This window comes from Hippocampus guttulatus, chromosome 18 (assembly GCF_054856545.1).
Source record: "Hippocampus guttulatus isolate MCC_2025c chromosome 18, RoL_Hgut_1.0, whole genome shotgun sequence".
NCBI lineage: Eukaryota > Metazoa > Chordata > Actinopteri > Syngnathiformes > Syngnathidae > Hippocampus > Hippocampus guttulatus.
In genome coordinates, this window is record NC_141278.1 from 6,448,169 (window position 1) to 6,469,277 (window position 21,109).

Here is a 21,109-nt window from a genome sequence, read left to right on the forward strand (position 1 = left end):
TTGAGTTGAACACCTTGAAGGAAGAGATCCGGATATGAGCGCGCGCGTGTGCGCACACGTGTTTCCGCCATGTTCCATTTCATCCAGCCAGTCCCGGTCGACACATTAGACAAATTGATCGGTTGGTTTGCCACCTGTCCTGGCAGATCTTTCCTTCTGCCCCTTCCCCTCGGAAAACCTTCATTTCCAGTGAACACGTATATATTAAAACTCATTCAGTACCACCCAATTCTAGACCAAGTCTGAAATGACGTTTAAAAACGTCTTTGGGAGTGAATAAGTTAAGAGACACATTTCTTGCGATCTCGTTTCCTGGTGTTGCACGCTTTTTGGGAGAGTCCACCTTTTGTTGACAAATGGCTGACGGTCCCTTTTGACTGACACGACCTTGCGCGTCATTGACTTTTGGTGGCCGCGTGAACGACCCCTTGCCATGGAAGATGATTGGCAGCGCACGAAAAAAAATAAAATAAACATGCTCCTTTTGTGATCCGAGCGGCTCATATTGTGTCCATCGGCCCCGTATTATTAAAACACATCTTCTGCATGGCGCGGTAGAATTTTCCAGCTCGTCCACTGAATTGAAGAGATAAGCAGCCCTCTTGCTGACAATTTGATGTCATCGTTATTCGGCTCCGTCTTACCTGCCTCGCCTGACCGTTTGTGCTTCACCACCGCGCTCGATGCTCCGAGTCTGATTCACACTTCGGCATTGATGCAAATACGCCGCACTCATGTCACCTTGTTTGACCTTGACGGTTCTTGAGCTGCTTAACAATGTCGGCATACGCTGCAAGGAGAGGAACACAGCACCAAGAGTGAAAGGGGTTTTGTGTCTCGCTCGGAAATCCTTCGACAGGATTTAAACTGCACTGGGAGTCAGACTTCCGATTGTTCGACAGCACCACCTGAGCCATGCCTCTCCCGTCAAATGCAAGGATATCACCTTCAGTAGACGCCGCAGCCTTTCAGTAGCATTCCGTGAGGTAATTCGAATGGTCGCAGCAGGATTTGTGATGATCCCCAAAGCAATCCGTATTTATGCTCCGCTCAGATGTGAGAACGTAGCCTGCAGGTTAGCGTTTGGACTTAAATTACACAGCGTCCACTTTGTGGGTGTAAAGAAAGCGCCGAGTTTAGGAAGCAAAACAAACTATGGACAAACAGCATCCCTTAAGACAGGATTTACTTTTATTTTTTTTTTGTGGTCAGTGATTTTTCTTTTTTCCTTTTCTCAATTTTCACAAAAAAAAAATACCTGTCTGCACGCTAACACCCTGAATATTAAACTTGGCTCGAGTCTAGAATGTTAACGCGATACGAAGTAGACCTTTGGGAGCCAACGTGTTTTTGACGGGAGACGACGAAACGCGCAGAGCCAGAATGCAAAGCTGCTAATGCAAACCCATCGCTTAGAATCATAAGTCTCAGAAGAGAGATCAGAGTATTGAACAGGAGCTGGCATCCTGATTTCACAGCCATTATCACCTGCTCCGAAGGCATGGCAAGTGGGAAATGAAACGGCGTGGCGCCAGCGCGGAATAGCCACTTTTTATTCGCCGCGTGTTTAATGCGAGGCGCCTTGTCACGCCCGCATTGAGCTTCATTAAGCTTCCGACGCACGGCGTGTAGTGTACTCGCGTGTAAGGTCATAAGTGCTTATCACCCGCAACCATATTCCCACCTTTTGTAGTCAATCCCCGGCAAGTGCAGCGGTTGCACTTTGGGGACGTCGCGGATACTTCAGACGCCTCGCAAATAGAGTGGGGGCGGCTCTATAAACAACACCCCCAAAATGGAGCTCGAGGCTTTTTCAAAATTGGAGCCCGGCGCAGTCCTCCTCCTGTTGTTGTCCTAATGTGGGGACTGAGGTGAAGTTAGACACCACCTGTCAAGTAAATTGCTGCAAAATAGAATTTCGTGGCCCCATCTGATATTTTCTGTGTGTGTGTGTTGCAGCATGTCCCCCCGGATCATACAAGATGTCATCCAGGCAGCAGGAGTGCTTCCCCTGTCCCGCAAACAGCGTTTCCGAGGATGACGGCTCGGTGGCGTGCGTGTGCAGAGACGACCACTTCAGAACTCCCCTGGACTCGCCCTCGTCACCATGCACACGTAATAACATTGGCGTCTTGCCACTTGGATGGTTTGCGATTAAATGAGCGATCATATGTGTCAGCTTGGTCGTTCGGGCTGGTTAACTGGTGTGTCGCGCCTCCTTATGCTTGCTGAGGAATCACTTAAGCCGTGTGTTGGACTTCACTCGACGCCTCTTATCTGTCACCCTCCCTCTCCCACCCTGCAACCCTTCTTGAACATCCGTCCTCAACCGCCTTTCTCTCCCTCCTCATTCCTTCATTTCACATCCCATCTGTCTCCGCCCCACCTCATCCTTCACCTTGTGCACCTCCTCTGCTATTGAATTTCCTTGAAAAATTGCCAAGCACTCCCCCAAGATAAAGACGGAATGCGGTATGCATCTCACCCCCCCCCCCCATGAATCTCATGTGAGATGTTTTGCAGCCGGTGATCCGAGCATACATCTTATTTCTTTATTAAAATGACTTTTTTCGGGCCGTTTTCATTTTCTGCAGATTTCACTGCACAATATCAAGAATGCGGAGATAACGGCTAAATCCAGTCTTCATTTGATACGATTTGCTAGTTGATGCTCCCCTGGAGAGTTAAAAAAAAAAAAACATTCCAAACCATTTCAAGGTCTACTATCCACTCACTGAAACAAAATATAACTTGTATTGCGTCTGTAGCCACAGCCACCATAAACCCTTTTGTCTATATTTAACGTGGAGTCCCTCCTCTCGCCGATGTTCCTCCCTCGTTTCATATCATTTGACATTAGGTTCGCATTATGTGTAAAAAGAATAAACCCATAAGCCATTTTCTTGATCTTTATCCATGACATCCTCTCCGCAGCTAACAAATCTTAAGCTATTTGGCATCCATTTGCGGGTATTACCGTTATGGAGAAGAGTCATTCAACGGACCACCTCAACGCAGTCCGACTTCTTAAAGGGAGGCTATTATGGGGGGGTTTCCCCCCCTCATTGAACATCTTCAAATAATGAAACTACTTGGAGGGGCTGGGGTGGGGTGTTTTCTGCTTCAGTGCTGTCAATGGGTTTGTCAGACAATATTTTCAGGGACTGGCTTTTAAAGTGTGGCGGACAAATACAACACAATTATATGATATGACCTACATGACACTGTGGTATTTTGTAAACATAATAATAAACATAAATCATGACACGAGGAGCGTCCTATTGGGCCGCACATGGTCGCTATGGTAATCTTTAAACGTGCCTTCATAATAAGTTACAACGCAAATACAAAGTGCATGAAAAATATGACTCAGCATCGCCACATATGCAGAGTGGGCTTGGTACGTTGCAATCTCCCGTTGAGATAAATCCGTATTTTAAGTAGGACTCCGATACTGTCTATTAAATGTAGCGTTCGCTTTCTTGGAAATCGCAGGCTCCTCTTCTGTCTCCTGGCTGGACTTTTTCCCCCTTTCCAAAGACATTTGTTTTTTGTTTTTTACTCGTTTTGCTAGCTCCTGGGTTTCATTTTCGAGGTAACCTATCACGTAACTGAGAAGCGCGCCTTGACCTGCGTCAAGAGTGACATACTGTAGACGGATGTAACAGAGAATCCGATAATTTTTCAAAATAAAACATCTTTCAGATTGCGAAATAAATAAAACGGAAGTACTGTAAGTTATTTATTCTTTCTGTGCGGCCCGGTAACAAATGACAGACCAGTACCAGCCCACGGCCCAGGGGTTGGGGACCTCTAGTTTAGGGCACCACAATGTACAGTAGAATTTGAAGGCTTCACTCTCTGGTCTCGTTCACTCCCAAAGACATATTTATATGTATTTTCAGACTCCACACATTCAATCCCTGATACATTTTTATTTTTCAAGACTGTACCAAATGAGTTTTAATATAGGAAAATAGAACTGCCTTATAAAACAGTTTTGATACGCATCGTTAATATATTTAAGATTCTGATTTTATTCAAACACGGGTCTGATGATATTGAAATTACAGGCGTAAATGATGTAGGGTTTTTTTTGTGTGAATAGCGCTGGGAGAGGTCAGCCCCCTTGCAGTTTTGAAATCCAAATAATTGTAATCTCTGAATTAAGAGAGCGCTCGAAATGAGCATAATAGGTCCCCCTTTTAACTCATCCCTGCCACTCACCGCTCTTTTTTTTTGTCGCATCTCATTTCCTCTTCTCTCCGTTCGCTCATCCATTTCACACAGGGCACACATATTGCGACGCGATTCTTCATCCTTCTGTCAAACTGAAATTTCTTGCCTCTGTCCTCGAGCAACAAGCACATGCGGCACGCTACAATCTCACCCTGTCTGCACGTTATCATTTTCACCCCCTCCCCCAAAAGCTCCTCTTGCATGCCAAATACCACAACTCTCCAATAAAGATGCATTATGGGGCCAGTAGGACAAAGCCCATACAGGGGAGCTGGATTGATTTCTGCATAGAGAACAGCTTAGTAATTCGATGGCAAAATAATGGGCTGTATATCCTCGCGAGTACTCGGGGGCACTAAAACCACGGGGTCACGAGTTCTGTTACGTATGTATACATCCACGGATAGATTCACGAGTGTGCGGTCATACTGGCTTTTTACGGCGCGGTTTAATTCCAATATCGATTGCTGAGCTCTGCGATCCGCCCCGCGATAATGTTTATAGCAGCCTAATGACCACATTAATTACACAATTGATTCGGTAATTATGATCATCCCCAGATTTGGCTAATCCTCCGCATTGATCGAGAACAGGGAGTAAGAGAAGGAGTTTTTATTTTTGTGTTTGTTTAATCTGGATTTAATAACAACAGGAGTGATGAATAAACTGTCTGGAAGTGAGAGAAGTTCTGTTTTGGGAATGGAAATTCGGTAACATCCAGAAGAGATTTTTGAAGTATTTGGGAGAATTGCTTGTGTTTGCTAACTTTGCGTTCGATTTATATTTGGTGTTTAATTGAATTTAACCCTTTAAGGGACTGCAGTCGCTACAGCTTCTCATGTTATCAAGTTACACTGCAGGGGTGTCAAACTCATTTTTGTCGGAGGGCCGCTTTTGTCGGAGGGCCGTTACTGACAGTGAAACCACAAAAATGTTTCATCACATTATCGCATTATTACTTATAAGGGTCATAAAATGATTGCAAAATCTCAACGTCATTAATTACACATGATAATATGACATTTTTGGCATTTTTTTTTTTAGCAAGGATCATGCAAGTTGACACACATGACTTTCTTTCAGGGGGCCACATAAAATTTGTTTTTTTTTGTTTTTTTTGTTTTTTTTTTGTTTGTTTATTGAACATAAAACATATATACAGTATGTGGCAGGCCGGATCTGGCCCCCGGGCCTCGAGTTTGACACCTGTGGGTTACAGGGTGCATGAAAGGGTTAATGTTAGCGCTTTCCATGCTAGCGGCAGTCAAATCAAGCGGGCTTTTTTTGACAAGTGAACGGCTCCAATGACGCATCCTTGAAAGTGATGCATAATATTTGCCAACGCATTCCTCTGCAAATTGATTGATGCCGACAACTTGCAGCCAAAATGACAAAGATGAAACGGAAGAACTATTTTGATGGTTGTAGCAATCCATCAAAGAAGACATCAACAGATTTTAATGATAGATGCAAAAAGTCACCACACTGGATTTTGAGGCATTACATTTGAACTTGCTTTTCATTTGTAGCAGCCATTTTTTGAGGGGGTGGGGGGGGGGGGGCTGATTGGATTTATTTAATTCACATTAAAAGGAAGTTTGTCCCAGATGGGGAGTGTACAACAAGAGCAAAGGACAGGAGAGAGACGAGTCAGGGAGTGAGACAGGAAGCGGGTTACGTTTTTTTTAATACGAAGCGTAGAGCAAAAACGAGAAAAGTCCCCCCGAGTAAGAATGCGGCATGACTAAAGTCCCAGCTGGGTCTTCATCAAATAAATGCCGCGATGCCCTTCTGATCTGATGAAATTTTGCTCTCCGTGTGGCCTCCAGTGAGCAGCTGCGGTTTGTGACGCGTTTGTCACGCACGTGGCGGCGCACTCTTACTTATTCATCACGCAGGACACACGCGCGTTGACATATAAAATGCATGGGCTTTAATGGACATCAGCTCTCTTGAGCTCTCCGAGAAAAGAATGGGCGCGGGTCGGTCAAGACACCGAGTGGGTTTCGATTTAGTCAGCTGACCTGCACTCGACTGTATTCGTAAACACTCTGCGGTTTCAAATGCGAGTTGAGACTTGAGAATTCGATTTTGTTTTCGGTAACGTCAATCGTATGAAGTTATCCATCCATCCATTTTTGGAACCGTTTCATACTCACAAGGGTCGCGGGGGGTGCCGGAGCCTATCCCAGCTGTCTTCGGGCAGTAGGCGGGGGACACCCTGAACCGGTTGCCAGCCAATCGCAGGGCACACAGAGACGAACAATCGTACGAGCTCACACTCACACCTTGGGACAATTTAGAGCGTTCAATCAGCCTGCCATGCATGTTTTTGGAATGTGGGAGGAAACCGGAGTACCCAGAGAAAACCCACACAGGCCAGAGGAGAACATGCAAACTCCACACGGGAAGGCCAGAGCCGGGATTTGAACCCACAACCTCTGCACTGTGAGGTCAACGCGCTAACCACTGGACCACCGGGCCACCCTGTATGAAGTCAATGCAACGTATTTTCCTTTTTTAGGGCCCCCGTCTCCTCCCCGGGACTTGGTGTACACCATGAAGCAGTCCACTCTCATCTTGGAATGGGCTGCGCCATCCGACACGGGTGGTCGGGTGGATCTGACCTACAGCGTGGGTTGCCGGCGCTGTCCCGGCAGGCGCTGCGAGCCTTGCGGGGCCAGCGTGGGTTTTGTGCCTCAGCAGATCGGTCTGACGGAGAGGACGGTGACTGTGGTCAATCTCCTCGCCAACACGAACTACACCTTCACTGTGGAGGCTTTGAACGGAGTGTCCGAGCTTCTACCCAACAAGAGGTTCTACACACAGGTCAATGTGTCAACAAATTTGCCTGGTGAGTCACGGTGCGTCCTTATTTTAGATTGTATTTTTGATTCGGGATGTGTCACTTTGGAAGGATGGATATATATATATATATCCATCCATCCATATATATATATAGTATATGTTTTGGGGGTTTTTGGGGGGTGGGGTTGCAGGGGGGTTGTTTTTTGATTGTATCCTTCAGTACTCTCATGAAAATCATCCGGGCCTTCACGATGTGAATCAACTATTCATGCAAACACGCATAGATGTTTATATTTTGAAAATGCCGATTTATATGCAAATCAATCACTCAAACAAAATGGAAACTCTTCAAAGATTGGCAAACTAATTAGAAAAGTGAGAGTCGTGACACGAATATGATGCAACTGCAGGGAGTCGAGGTGAAATGAGAAATGTTTTTTTTTTATTGTCTGCAAAGCGCTTGAATTTGAATCGACCGCGGGAAAACGGGCTTCAGACAGAAGCGGGGGGTGGCATGGTCTTCAAAACGGACGGTGAGATGCATGCAGCCGGTGGGATGTTCGACTGAGCCGACTCACATTTTATTCCGTATGTCAAGTGTCACAAATGTCAAATGTTCCATTGAGCAGATACAGCAATGTGATGTGACGTGTGATCACAGATGGAATTTTCCGCATCTCCTTCATGTCATTTCCTAGTTTGTGGGGGGGGGGGGGGGGGGGGGGTCTGATTGAATCATTTTGTGACCTGGGTTCTTTTTTTTTTTTTTTTTTTTTTGGCCAACTTCAGACTCTGAAGTGTGATTCAAGGGCCCTCAAAAATGTAAACATTTTCCAAAAGTCAAATCCCAAATTATTTGAAAACGATGTAACCACAGAACTTACCTTTTTTGGAACATTCCAATCAATAAATGATTAAGTAAGGTTTTTTTGGGGGGTGGGGGGGTGTAATTAGCAGTGAAGCATGACAGTGCTTTAACAATGCAGGTGTTTGGCAAGTTTTTTTTTTCTCTACTGAATTGGTTTTGAAGCCACGATAATTCTGCCCGACAGCAATGATGTCACAAGGAATGTTTGCTGATTTGTGAAGGAGCAGTGGATGGCTCCCAAACAGATGGATTATTTTTTTTCCACTCGCCCTCTGGCCAATGGGGGCATGAGGGGCAGGGGGGCGGGGGGTGGATTTTGCATATTTGGATGGATGGATAAATTGGAGGTTGGGGATAGAAACGTAGCAGGGGTTGCGTGAGTGGATGGGGCATGGGGCGGATAAATCTGGGATCAGAATTACCCAAGGCTCCTTATCTAGCCGCGGATTTTGCGCGGAGCCGCACACGTGCGTCTGCGGCGCCGACACAGGGCCATTTGGGCGTGACAGCTGACTCTGTGCATTGGCCCGTACGCCATCTTGTATGCGCAGGAACGATAGCACCCCGTGGTATCGTCCCCCTCGACTTGTACGGCTTTTGTGTGTGCGCGCGCGAGTGATCGAAAACACACGCGGGTTGAACGTCCCGGCCCCTGGTGGTACTTCCAAAGCCCTTTAGCTGAGGCAGAGAAGTCGAGGGGGGGGGGGGGGGGGGGAGATGCAGGATGGCTGTAGTGACGGGGTGGGTCAAGGAGGAGGAAGGATTGGCATTTCAATATCCTGAGAGGATTAGCGGCTCCGCTTAGATGGCTGGTCCCCACGGAGTTCCACGGGCCTGAGAGACGGACGAAGGAAGGCGGAGGGGAAGAGGGAGCGCTTGAATGTAGAATTTGAAGGGATGAGGATAGGTGAGCGGCGTAACGATGTGAGCAGAGGAAAGGGGGGGGGCGCAGATGAAGAGTTAGTGGAGATGCCGTGCGGACAATGGCAATCTTTTTGTGAACTATGTGTCGTGGTGGTGCTTGAGGACAGACAAACGGTGGGTGACGTAACGGTAGTCGTGCAAGAGGAAGAACTTGGAAGTGAGGTGATGAAAGTGGCAAGCCCGTGGCTAGAAATGACCATTTAGTGCCCAAATATTTTTGGATTGCATCAACCTGTGTTTGGCTGGAGAACAGGATGTGCCCCCCCCCCCACACACACACACACCCTTTCAAATTCACAGCCATTAACAGTTCTGCCAGTCTGATTCTAATCTAAAACAAGAAATAGAGCTGATTGTGACTCTGACTCGACACTACGTTGTTGGGGTTTTTTTTTTCGAACAACCATTGATGTGTGATTGCAGAACTACGTGAATATTTATGAGTTGAGAGCCGAGATCACTCCTTGTTGGGCTTTTTTTTTTCCACATTTGAATATTCGCTTCTCTGTCAGAATGACGGCTGATCTGCCGCTAATAAACAAAACTTTGCTTTTCTTGAGATCAAGTTCCCAATAGCCCCCCCCCCCCCCGCCCCATGACACTTTCACACCTCTCTACCTTCTCTCTGCTCATCCCCGCCTCCGGCACTCTGCATGGAGGCATTTCAATCCCTTTTTTTTTTCCCCTCCTTAATTAGAAGTGATGGCAAGGTGAGGCTTCAGCAGGCACTAAATGAATAGAGTCATCAAGCTACTTTTCGGGACTATAGCACAGCCACTGAAGATGCTTTGTCACTCTGTGATGGGAATTTTAATTGCCTACCACTTGGCCTATATTTGGCGTCGATCAAGAGCTACTGACTCTGGATATGAATTTAATGTTTTTTATGATTATACAATTATTATTTTTTTTTTCTGTTGTCGTGAAAAGTGTGATGGCCACTGTGATAGCCACGCACAGCTCGGGGGAAGGTGACCACGCAACCCCGTATCTATAATTCAGGGTCGAAGGGCAGACTTCAATGCAATCTGAGCCATCCCCAACGCAAACAAAATAACGCCAGAGGGTCAGACTGGTCATAAAACTTCACAATTCTTCCCCGGGTCTTATTTTTCTCTGTGTAATACCTTGTAAGGTGCCTCTGTTAAAAGAGCTTCCGTCGAGTCCCGCTGTGTAAATATAGTGGGCGATCCGCATCGAGAGCCGAAGCCAAATTTTCTTTGATCCGAGCTGGGAGGTCGCTGACAGACTAATTAGCTTGTCTGGGTGAATAGCGAACCCCCCCCCCCCCCCCCACCCAAACACACAGAGGCAGGCATGCGCACGTATACAAAGTTACGCCGCCATTCTTTGGCATCGGCTTCGTCTTATAAAATTTTAATCAGCGCACGGCGTCATCCGAGCTCTCATTAATCAGTATGATTGATCCGTCAAATTATCTTTTGTGATGCAATCTAGAATCAATGATGATGGTGATCATAGAAACGGGGAAATAATACATGACAGATGAAAGTGTAACAGGGGGTGATTTTCCGGGTGCTGGTTGAAAATGTCGTGCTTGGAAATTGAAAAAGATGGTCGGTTGATTCGTTTGGGTGCTTTTCGTTGGACTTTCGAATGGTTTATTGAGCTGATTTTTAGTTTCGCATTTTCATCATCAAGACGAGATTTGCAAATTGTCCAAATGCAAATGCACGAGACGGCTTCGTTGAAACACCGGGACCGGCGATATGCGCTGTCAGTGATCATTAAAGCAGTTCGGTAGCACAAGTGCAGGCAAGGAAGTGATTGACAGACACGCGGGGAAAGGGCAAGTCTGACAAGGCGCCGGTGAGACTGATGATCAGAGGAGGAGGTACATGATGAAAAGACAGGCAAGGGCATAACGATTCAAAGTAAGAGGAAAAAAATAAAAAGGCTCAATGTTTTGGGAAAAATAAAGAGCAAGATAAAAGGCATCCAACACACCTCGTTGAAATGCGGTAGTTGAACGTTGCTCATCACGCCGTCTAGGCTGCTCCCAAAATGATCATTTGACCACAGAAAAATGCGATCCAGAGTTGCCATGACAACGATGATACCGATTAGCCTCTCATCAGTAACTCTACCCTGAAAATGAAGCTGTTTTTTTTTTTCTTTCCCAAGCTGTCGTCCTCAATTAAAAGAGATCTTGGTCATTCTCACGCACAGTTGCCAATTGTCTCTTTGTCTTATTAGCTTCTTTGCGCGCCGTTCTCATCCTGCTCCCGGCCACCCGCCCACTGACTGGCACTTTTAATTACGCCGTCACCGAGACTCCTTTTTCCCATGTCGCGCTAATAGACACCCTCTTTTTTTTCCCTCGATGTCAGATACGCACACGCCCAATTTGGTGACTCGAATGAGAGCCAACGTCTACGTAATCGTTTAAATGGAAATGTCCAAGTGTCTCTTCTTTGCTGGGCATCCCTTTCACAGATAGACTTATCCAAAATTGCTGTGTGTGTGTGTGTGTGTGTGTGTGTGCGTGCGCGCATGTATGTGTGTTTTAATATCCTCCCTCCCCAGTTTTTTCCCCCCCAACACTGGTATGAACAATAATAACCAGCGAAGATTTCTATCAGCTCACCTCGCCTCCTTTGCTGCCCTCTTCGCTTTCTCTGCTGCTGAACTTTTTTTTTTCGGATTATTATTTTCCGAATAGAATCAAGCCGTGTATTTGCATTGGAGCGTGAAAGCTGCTGAATCTCGATAGGACATTTCGTCTGACGTCTCAAAGCGGGCCTTGAAAGCAACGCGGATGCTCCGAGTGACATCGTGGAGATTTTGGACACAATCCCGTGCATGAAGTTGCTCATCTTGAGGAAGTAACGCATGAGATAGAAGGTCAAGGTGGATTCAGAGATCTGCACGGACCACCGTGTGGGCCACTGCGTGCTACAGAGGATTCGGTATCTGTCTCCTTTGATAATCAAACAGCCATGCCAGTCGTGCGAGCGCTGCCTTTGTCCGCACGGGCCACAGGAGCCGCTTTGAATTGAAATTCCTACGAGTCTTTCAGGAAACTCGCTTTTCAGTCGCACTTTGAGAGCGCGGAAGGCAAAGTTAAAAACCGGCCTGGAATCGTTGACGCCATGCGTGTTGCGCATACAAACTATTAACTTGCATTCATTTTACCTTGTGTCTGCCCCAACTAGTCATCTCATATAAAGGCAGCGACTATGCTTTAAATTCACTTCAAAAATGACCGTCCCGGTCCGCGACATTGTGCCAACCGTCCTGTAATATTATTCCGCTATTCTCCCCCCCCCCCCCCGTTTTTTTTTTCCCTCATTGTTTGCCTTTTGAAGCCTGCAAGCCTCGTCTGCACGATTGGGACGTGCACCGCGAAGCTTTCAAATTGGGCATTTTGTGAAGCTGTATGTCTTTCTGACAAGTGCCTATCAGCGTCTCCCCTCAATGTTGTCGGCGCTCGACAATGAGTGTTTGAAAATGACTTCCAACGCGAAGCTAAGGAAGCTTCTCGCCTGCGAGGCCCGCCGACTCTTCTCTATTGCGTGTGAAACTCATTCTGTGCCTGTCAGTGTTCATGTGTCACTGAAAATAAGACGAAAGAAAAAAATATATATATATATATATATATATATACACAGTATATATATTTTTTAGATGATATTCAACATCAAGTCCAGCTCTGAAAATACAATTTCGTACTCGCCTGTGATATTTGGTTGCGGTATCTCATATCTGATCTTGGACTGTGTTGCTATAGTCTGATTGCATGAAATGAACTTTTAGAAACCGAGATTACCATATTCGCTCCAGAGTGGAAATTGCACCAGTCAGAAGAAAAACACACATATAAGTCACTCTGGAGTATAAGTTGCCCTTTTTTTTTTGTGGGTCCATGTTTGTACTCAAACCGAGACCACAAAATCTATGAATCCGTAATGCTTCAGTAATGCAGACCCGCACGTTGAACCGTGCACGCCTTGCGTGCACAGCGGCAAGAGACCCTTTATTTTCCGCTGTCGAGGTACAAAGCAAGCAAGTGATTGTGGGTGCACGTCTATAGCGAAATCATCCAAATGTGTTCTTTGGGGCCGAGATTGAGCTCTAATGTGTTCTGGGATTTGGTGGGGAGTGGGGCGGGAAGCACCCGTCTTATGCATAATTCAGCACGAAGAAAGCAAAGAAGTGCAAACAACAATCTGCAGTTAAAGGTGAACCGGGTAGATTTACTCTTTGTTTTTGAGTTAGTGTATTAAGATGAGGTTTTCCTGCATATATGCTGCCCTTAATAACCAATCACTGCCGAATAATTGTCCATGCAAACTGTGTCCGTCACCTGCTGCTCCGAGACAGTCGGGATAGGATTCAGCACGCCGGCGACCCTCGTGACGATAATCGGCTCGGATTAATGGATGGCTAGAAAAATGTCTCGATTATTTTTTTTTTTTTATGTCCTAAAATTACGCAGATGGATTTTTGTTTTAATCTATTGCCTCACTCGACTGTTATCTTGAATTAAAAAATGGGGACAGCGTGATGGAGCCCCGCATTATTTCTGTTTACGGATGTGCAGTATTTGTCTCTTGAGTGAGTGACAGGTCGACCATATTGAAGTGCGGCGGTTGCCATCAACAAAATAGATGAAACGTCGGTGAAAGGTCAGGGGGAAAAATGAGCAGGAAAAAGGACAGCAGCAAAAAATAAAAATAAAAAGAAGCAGAGTTTACTTTTAAGGTTACTGATGGGAGCAGCAGAAAGGACAGATGACAAAGAAATTGAAAAAAAACACAACAAAGAAAAGCAACAAAAAGTCATTTATATACCAAAGAAAAAAAATGGAAACAATAATTATTTCTTGTTTATTAAATGTATTTTTTTTAAACATTAAACAACCCTTCACTGTGCTCCTAATTGTGTAATAAAAATTTTACAAGTAGCCCGTGACTGGCTCGAACACATCATGCATCGACACTAAAATTCCTTCTTTCCTCTAACAAACCAAAAGCACAGACAGTTGACGGTAGCGTCGTCAACTGTCTGTGCTTTTGGTTTGTCTCGCGTTACTGAGGGTGGTTTTTTTTTGTGGGGGGTTTTTTGTGTTATTTGGACCAAGCTAATTGTGTAGTCTGTGTGTTAAACTTGATGCGGTGTATCCCATCCTTCAGTTTATGTTGCAGTCCCATTTGCACTTATTTAATATGCATCGCGTATTTTTATCCTAGTTTATAAAAGAGGCCTGATTGCGATTGGAGGATCCATCCATCCATCCATTTTCCGAACCGCTTGATCCTCACTAGGGTCGCGGGGGGTGCTGGAGCCTATCCCAGCCGTCTTCGGGCAGTAGGCGGGGGACACCCTGAATCAGTTGCCAGCCAATCGCAGGGCACACAGAGACGAACAACCATTCACGCCCACACTCACACCTAGGGACAATTTAGAGCGTCCAATCAGCCTGCCATGCATGTTTTTGGAATGTGGGAGGAAACCGGAGCACCCGGAGAAAACCCACGCAGGCCCGGGGAGAACATGCAAACTCCACAGAGGGAGGCCAGAGCTGGAATTGAACCCGGTACCTCTGCACTGTTAAATTTTCTATGTTTTTATTTTTTACACTGCCGTGACCTATATTGGAAATGTGTCGGGGTACATTTTTTTAAATGGTGATTAAAACGAATTATTAAATGGAAAAAGTGATTGATTTACACAAAATATGGAGGGGAAAAAATAATTGTTCATTTTTTTAATATTAGGCTCAGACAAAACTACAAAATGTAAAAATGTGCCCCCCCCCCCAGTTGAAAATGGAAACAATGAATCGTACACAGAATTTTCAACAATGTTGTGTTCATCCAGCCAAAGAGAGGAGTAATCTGGATAACTTTTCTCTTGGACTCTCATGGGTTGAGTCAGAAAAACTTATTGCGGTTAGATTAATTGAGAGACTCGGAGGAAAAAAATCAAAAATCAAAAGTGGCTGTTTGAATTTGGGAGGCTCTCCATCCTTTTAGTCTTACGTCGATGCCAACTTGTCAGTCAATCCATATCTGCATTGATCTATTGTCAGTCTCAATGTGATTCTGTCTCCCCCCCCCCCACACACACACACACGCACACACTGTTACAAGGTCTCTTGAATGACTAATCCATTACTGCTGTCCCGCTCCTTTTTTTTCTTCCGTCTCCCTAAAGTAGAATATTGGCGGACTCTCCCATCTGTCCTTAAACATAAAACGTTTTTTCTTTCGAATCTGAACTGAAAATACTGTCGGCTTGCTGAATAAATCAATAGCCATTTTTGAAAGGAGGAAAAAAAAAAAAGACTTTTGTAACACCGTCGGGCTGTACGTAACTGCAGGCGCAAGAAAAAAAAATCGTTCCTAATGTCCTTGGCAAATGGAAAGCTATTGAAGAGGGGGCTGTATGTTTAACACGACCAGAGGTCTACAATCCAAGACTGACTTTCTATTCTTCTTTCTCTCGCCCTTTCTGTTTGTAAAGCTTCATCTCTGATCAGTGAGCTACGAGCTGAGAAGATTGAGGAAAAGAGCGTCACGTTGGTGTGGAGGCAACCTTTGTCCCCAAATAGAAGCCGGACGGAATATGAAGTCAAATACTATGAGAAGGTAAATCCATTTTTTTTTTTTTTTAATGGTCATCAAAACAGAATGTTCCGTTGGACCAACTGAGCCCAAAAGGTGGTGCTAGAACATCTCGAACCCTCGTCAGAAATCTGTGTTGCCTTGCAGCATTTTATTGAAATTTTAAAATATAGTTAGAAATTATTTTCTCCATCCTGTATGAAACTGTCAAGCCCCCCTCGCATCTAAAACAAAATTACATTTGACTTCCCGTTTTTAGCCATTCTGATTTTCCCAACAGGGTGTCTTCACACTAAATCTGCCGTGCTCGTACACTCACAGCTGTCGCACAACCCGCCATTTTCATACGGTGTGTTTTCGAGCAACGCCGCCGCGTTTTCGGTTATGTCTGTCACACTTCGCACCTCCGTCTCTTCTGTATGCTTTGCCATATTTATGAAAATATGTATCCCTAGTCCCGGTTTTGCCACGCGGAAAAGGTGCGGGGCGGGTAAGACTGCGCAAAAAGTGAGGCGATGTTTAGAAGGCGGTGAGGATTTGCTAAGATTGAGATGGCAGAGGTTGAGAACAGGTTAGATCGCGTATTAGGCGGGTAACAGATGAGGAGAAGATGACACGGCTTACTATTTCCAAGAGCGTGGTGCTGGAGAGAATTGAAGGAAGATGATTGGAGAGGGTGGTAGATAAAAGCAAGAGTGAAGGGGATGGATAGAAAATAACTGAGTCAGACGGCAACATTGTTGCAAAGCCATGAAATGAAAAGGCAATACAATTACACAGCGACAAAGAGCCTGAAGTATGTTTTTTTTCTTTTTTTTAAAAATGGTATCGCTTTGGAGTTGTGGTCTCATTTTTCTTCCCTTATTAACGTGTTGTTATACTGTGGGCCAACATAACAGACAAAAATATTGCTCAACATTCGCTCCCGCTTATTTTTCATTGTAGTAAATTATACACAGCAGTTTTCTTCAAACGTGAAGAATTTATGGTTGCTTCAATTTTTATTTTTTTTAAGCAATTTTCCTCCTCCGCTGTCCTCGTTCATCTGGACTAAAAATGACACCTGTGGTATTCTCTGCATTTATGTTTATTCACGATTGGCTTAAAAAACAAAAAAAAAGTGTTACTTTTGAAATCTTTGCCCGCAAATCCGCATTCGGTGTTAGTTTGAGTCGTTATGCCGTCGGACACATGAAGATAAATTGATAACGGCACAAACATGGCAAGCAAATGACACACACAAAAAAAAAAACACTACAACAATTATGCTAATGGCAGTTTGTTCAAAGTCATTTTCGCAGCGTGAGACGCGACGTACTCGGAGGACGCAACATTAGGCGCACCTGCACAATCTAATGAGTGCGATACTTCATTATTGTGGTGTCTGTAATATTTTGTGCAACGGGAACGGGCGGTGTCGTTCAATCTCTTTCCGTTTCTTCATCATCGCACGCTCCCCCGTCTCCGCAGGAGCAAAAGGATCAAAGTTATTCCACTGTGAAGACGTCCTCCACGCGGATCAGCGTCAACAACCTCAAAGCCGGCACCAGCTATGTCTTCCTGATTCGCCCCTTCACGACCCCAGCGCCGTCCTCCTCGCTCTCCTCCTCCCCGCTCTCATCCTCTGCCTCCTCGTCTTCCTCTTCTGCTTATCCCTCCTCCTCCTCCTCCTCTTCCTCCTCCTCCTCCTCCTCCTCTCCTTCCCCAATCGACTACGGAGCCTACAGCGCTCCCCTGGAACTGCAGACACTGGGAGAGCGTGAGTAGCCTTTTAACACCTCCGCCCCAGCCTCGTCCTGTTCCCTTTTCTCCTCGCTGACGCCTCTCCGCCGAGCACCTCCGGGCGACCGGCGATTTAAGATGCGGGGGAGCTTGCGTGGGCGCACGGCCAGCCTAAACAATGAAGCGCGCGGTTCGGGGTTTGAGAGTGTCAGCATTGTGACACTCTGAGATAATGTGTGAAAGATTCCACATTTTTATCGGCGAGCTGTGAAACACTTTGTCTTTGATAACACCTCCGAGTGTTGTTTTTGCTCTGCGTGTGTGCTTTAGGCCTCTAAATTCTAATGGAAGCAACCTTTTTGATATTCAGCGGTGGGATTTTTAGTGCGGTGATACGCAGGGGCAAATTTACCTAAAAGCCGCTCAGCGCATCCGGCATCTCCTACATGCGGTCAAAAGATCAAATCCAGCACGGCTCATTTGTTGTTTGTTTTTTGTTTGTTTTTTTTTAGTTTGGGCCAAACGGAATATTACACAAAAGCAGTCGACCTTTTTGTGTTTTTTGCAAGTGAGATCTTAGTTTCGCAGTTACTTTACGGATGATGCTTACTCTTGCCGCAGGCGAGCTGAGAAGTGTCAAACAAGGGATGACCTCAGGAAACTTTTCAAAGCAGCCGGAGTCGAACATCCTTGTAACTAAATGGGAAATGTAGCCAAGCAATACCATCCCAAAATATAAACAGCACTTGACAATGCATTTCGCCATCTTTATTTATTATTATTATTATTATTATTTTTGCCTAGTGTTGAACGGGTCATCATATCGAGAGGTGTTTTTTAATGCAGGATTTTCATTCCCTTTTTTTTTAAAGTACGTTAGCGAGACACCTGCCGGGGCCTTTCTTTTAGCATTTTGTAACTCCTGTTGCTGTTGAATATGCTAAAGAGTGTCCGATGCAAGTTTGTTTTCCTCTCTTTGTTAACAACCTATTTCAATTCCTTTTGCAGTGGCGCTGGCATCCAGTGAACAGAGTCCTGTGGTGATCATCGCTGTCGTGTCCGTGGCGGCACTCGTCATGCTGCTGTCGATGGGCGTCGGACTGCACATCTGGAGGAGGTAAAGCACTTCCTTGTGTTCTATTCCTCTAGACCAGGGGCGTCAAACTCATTTTTGTCGCGGGCCTGATTTTAATTACACTTTCCCTTGGAGGGCCGTTATGACAGATTATTCACCTATTGTTTGAGTTACTGGAATGAGGGTTTTGGTAACAAGAAATGCTCACGATATATCTCTTATTACATATGAGAATTAAAAATGTTGGGACACATTTTAGAAAGGGGGCGGCCCGGTGGTCCAGTGGTTAGCGCGTCGACCTCACAGTGCAGAGGTACCGGGTTCGATTCCAGCTCCGGCCTCCCTGTGTGGAGTTTGCATGTTCTCCCCGGGCCTGCGTGGGTTTTCTCCGGGTACTCCGGTTTCCTCCCACATTCCAAAAACATGCATGGCAGGCTGATTGAACACTCTAAATTGTCCCGAGGTGTGAGTGTGAGCGCGGATGGTTGTTCGTCTCTGGGTGCCCTGCGATTGGCTGGCAACTGGTTCAGGGTGCCCCCCGCCGACTGCCCGAAGAAATTAATGAATGAATGCATTTTAGAAGCGATCGTGGAAGTTGACGTTTGGGCTGCTTTCGCGGGCCGCATAAAATGATGTGGCGGGCCAAATCCGGCCCCCGGGCCTTGAGTTTGACACCTGTGCTCTAGACCCTAAAAAAGTCACACAAACCTGCATTTGACATCAATAAACAACAGCTCATCGACTCAGCGCGCGCCTAATCCAGATTGGGCTAATCCCAAAATAACAGGATTGTATTATCCTTGGCAATATATTCTTGGAATTGTATTAGATTATGCCTGTGGAACTGATGTGGTGGCCAATGCCGAGCAGGTCAACTGTCAAATATTGCCATCAAGAAAATATTGTGATATTGATAGCACCAGACCGATTTCAGACAAATGTGAAGGCGCAATGACGGGGTCAACTCGGTGGTGAAATGGGTCTCGAGTCACTCGCAACACCCCACAGACTGGTGCTGTTAATCTCTCTCTCTCTCTCTCTCTCTCTCTCTCTCACACATCCACAATATATGAATTCATGGGATCTGGATGACAGACGTGTTCAAAACCCGTGACAAAGCCTCACGTGAATGCTTGAGCACCACTGTAGAAATAGACAAAATAGATGACAATCTGGCACATACAGGCGTTTGCTTTGTGGTCTGACGGGATATTCACGGCACACATCACGCTTTATTGAGTAATAATGCTTATCTCCCAGCCCACCCCCCCCCCTCGTTTTTTTTCCCTCATCGCTGCATTGCATTGAAAGGGGGGTTCTCCATTGTTCATCACAGCAGCACCATTATCTTGCTCCTTGTGTTTTGTGTGAAGACAAGGAGTTGGAATGGCTTGATGCCTCAATTACCAGGCTCTTGTGTTTGCAAAGACAGCCGCGGCTGCGGGGTCTCTGATGTACCGATGTGCCTGCTGAGTCGCAAACATGCAAATGAGTCGCGATGCTCACACAAAGGCTTCGGACATAGCACGATGAGAAGGATGATAGTGACTCCAAGTGCTCACCGGAACCCAGAAAGTACCGTGCCGCTGCCATCTTGTGAATATTCCCAGACGAGCTCTTCCATTCAGTTGGATTTCGCTCCGAGAAATATATCGGTGTTATTTGTTTGCATGTTTGCTTGCAACTGACATGTTCAATGTGGTGTTTTGATTTGCCATTTCGCATAACTGACTTTCATGCACTTGCACTCAATTCATGGTCAGTGTCTCATCCACCTGTGATGAACTCATTCACTTCCAAAGACGTTTTTAAACGTCTTTTCAGACTTGGTCCAGAATTGGCTGGTACTGAATGAGTTAACTTGCGGCTACTCCAGCATGTCGCCCTCTAGTCAGCCGGGAGAAAGTCTCTTTTACCATGATTTTGTACTGAGCTTTACCATACACGATATCAAGTACATGTCAACAATGGTCAATGAGAATGTTTGGTCCAATGGGCAAGACAGGAGGGAGAAGTACATTTTCCTCTCTGACAATCCATCTTGGCACACAATTGCATCACTCAGACATATACACACACACACACACACACACACACACACACACACACACACACACACACACACACACACACACGCTGGTGCCTGACAAAGTTAGATAGAGCCGGAGTTTGAGGGCCATTGACCGAACATTCTCCAGGAAGCTCAGCCTTGACTGGTCACTGAAAGGGATGGCTTAACCTTTAGTGGTCCCACCACTGCGTATGAGTGTGATTGAGTGGGTGTGTGTCTCCCGGGGTCGAGGTATCAAGAGATACCAGAAGAAATGGGAAGCGTGGCTTGTTTTCATCTGTCTCTATACAGAGCTGTGCCAAAGTGGCGTACAGTCCTCTTTGTTTTGGCTAGGCTTCAATTCTGTCCGTGCCAACATATGTTGTAGCACTCTTCATCTTATTTCTAAATGTCTACACTGTAAGCTCCTGACTGCTTCTGCTAGGTCAGGCACCCAACAAAAAAAAAAAAAATCTGAAACAAAGTCGTAACTTTCCGCACCAAATGCAGTTTCAGTAACCCCCGTCCAGTTTGTGACAGTGAAAGAATATTCCAGTTTGTGTCTACAAAATAAAACAGCACACTGTGGTGTCGACGAAGTGTTATCTAGCTTCAATAACACTCTGTCCTAAAAAAAGGGAGAAAAAAAAGATTTCTGTTGAATGTCATTGATGCGGCAATGTAATGCAGTGATTTGGCAACCCTTGATGTGGGAGTGGAAGTCTTTTTTTTTTTAAATTTGATAAATAGAAGTTGTCATCGAAATAAGGATCCGTGATTACGATTCTTTTTTTTCCTGCTGGCATTGACGATATTTGAATATGAAGCGGAAT

The 21,109-nt window shown here is 45.5% G+C and overlaps 1 protein-coding gene across 2 annotated transcripts in view; it reads left to right on the plus strand.

Annotated features, from left to right (window-relative positions):
• Positions 1-21,109, plus strand: part of epha10 (EPH receptor A10) — a 111,564-nt gene that overhangs the window by 69,880 nt on the left and 20,575 nt on the right. For both annotated transcript variants that reach the window (XM_086136032.1, XM_086136031.1), the window contains exons 4-8: positions 1,960-2,115; positions 6,764-7,093; positions 15,329-15,453; positions 16,900-17,188; positions 18,160-18,268. In XM_086136032.1, coding sequence (XP_085992158.1) covers positions 1,960-2,115; positions 6,764-7,093; positions 15,329-15,453; positions 16,900-17,188; positions 18,160-18,268 — 1,009 coding nt within the window. The remainder of the gene's footprint in view (positions 1-1,959; positions 2,116-6,763; positions 7,094-15,328; positions 15,454-16,899; positions 17,189-18,159; positions 18,269-21,109) is intronic.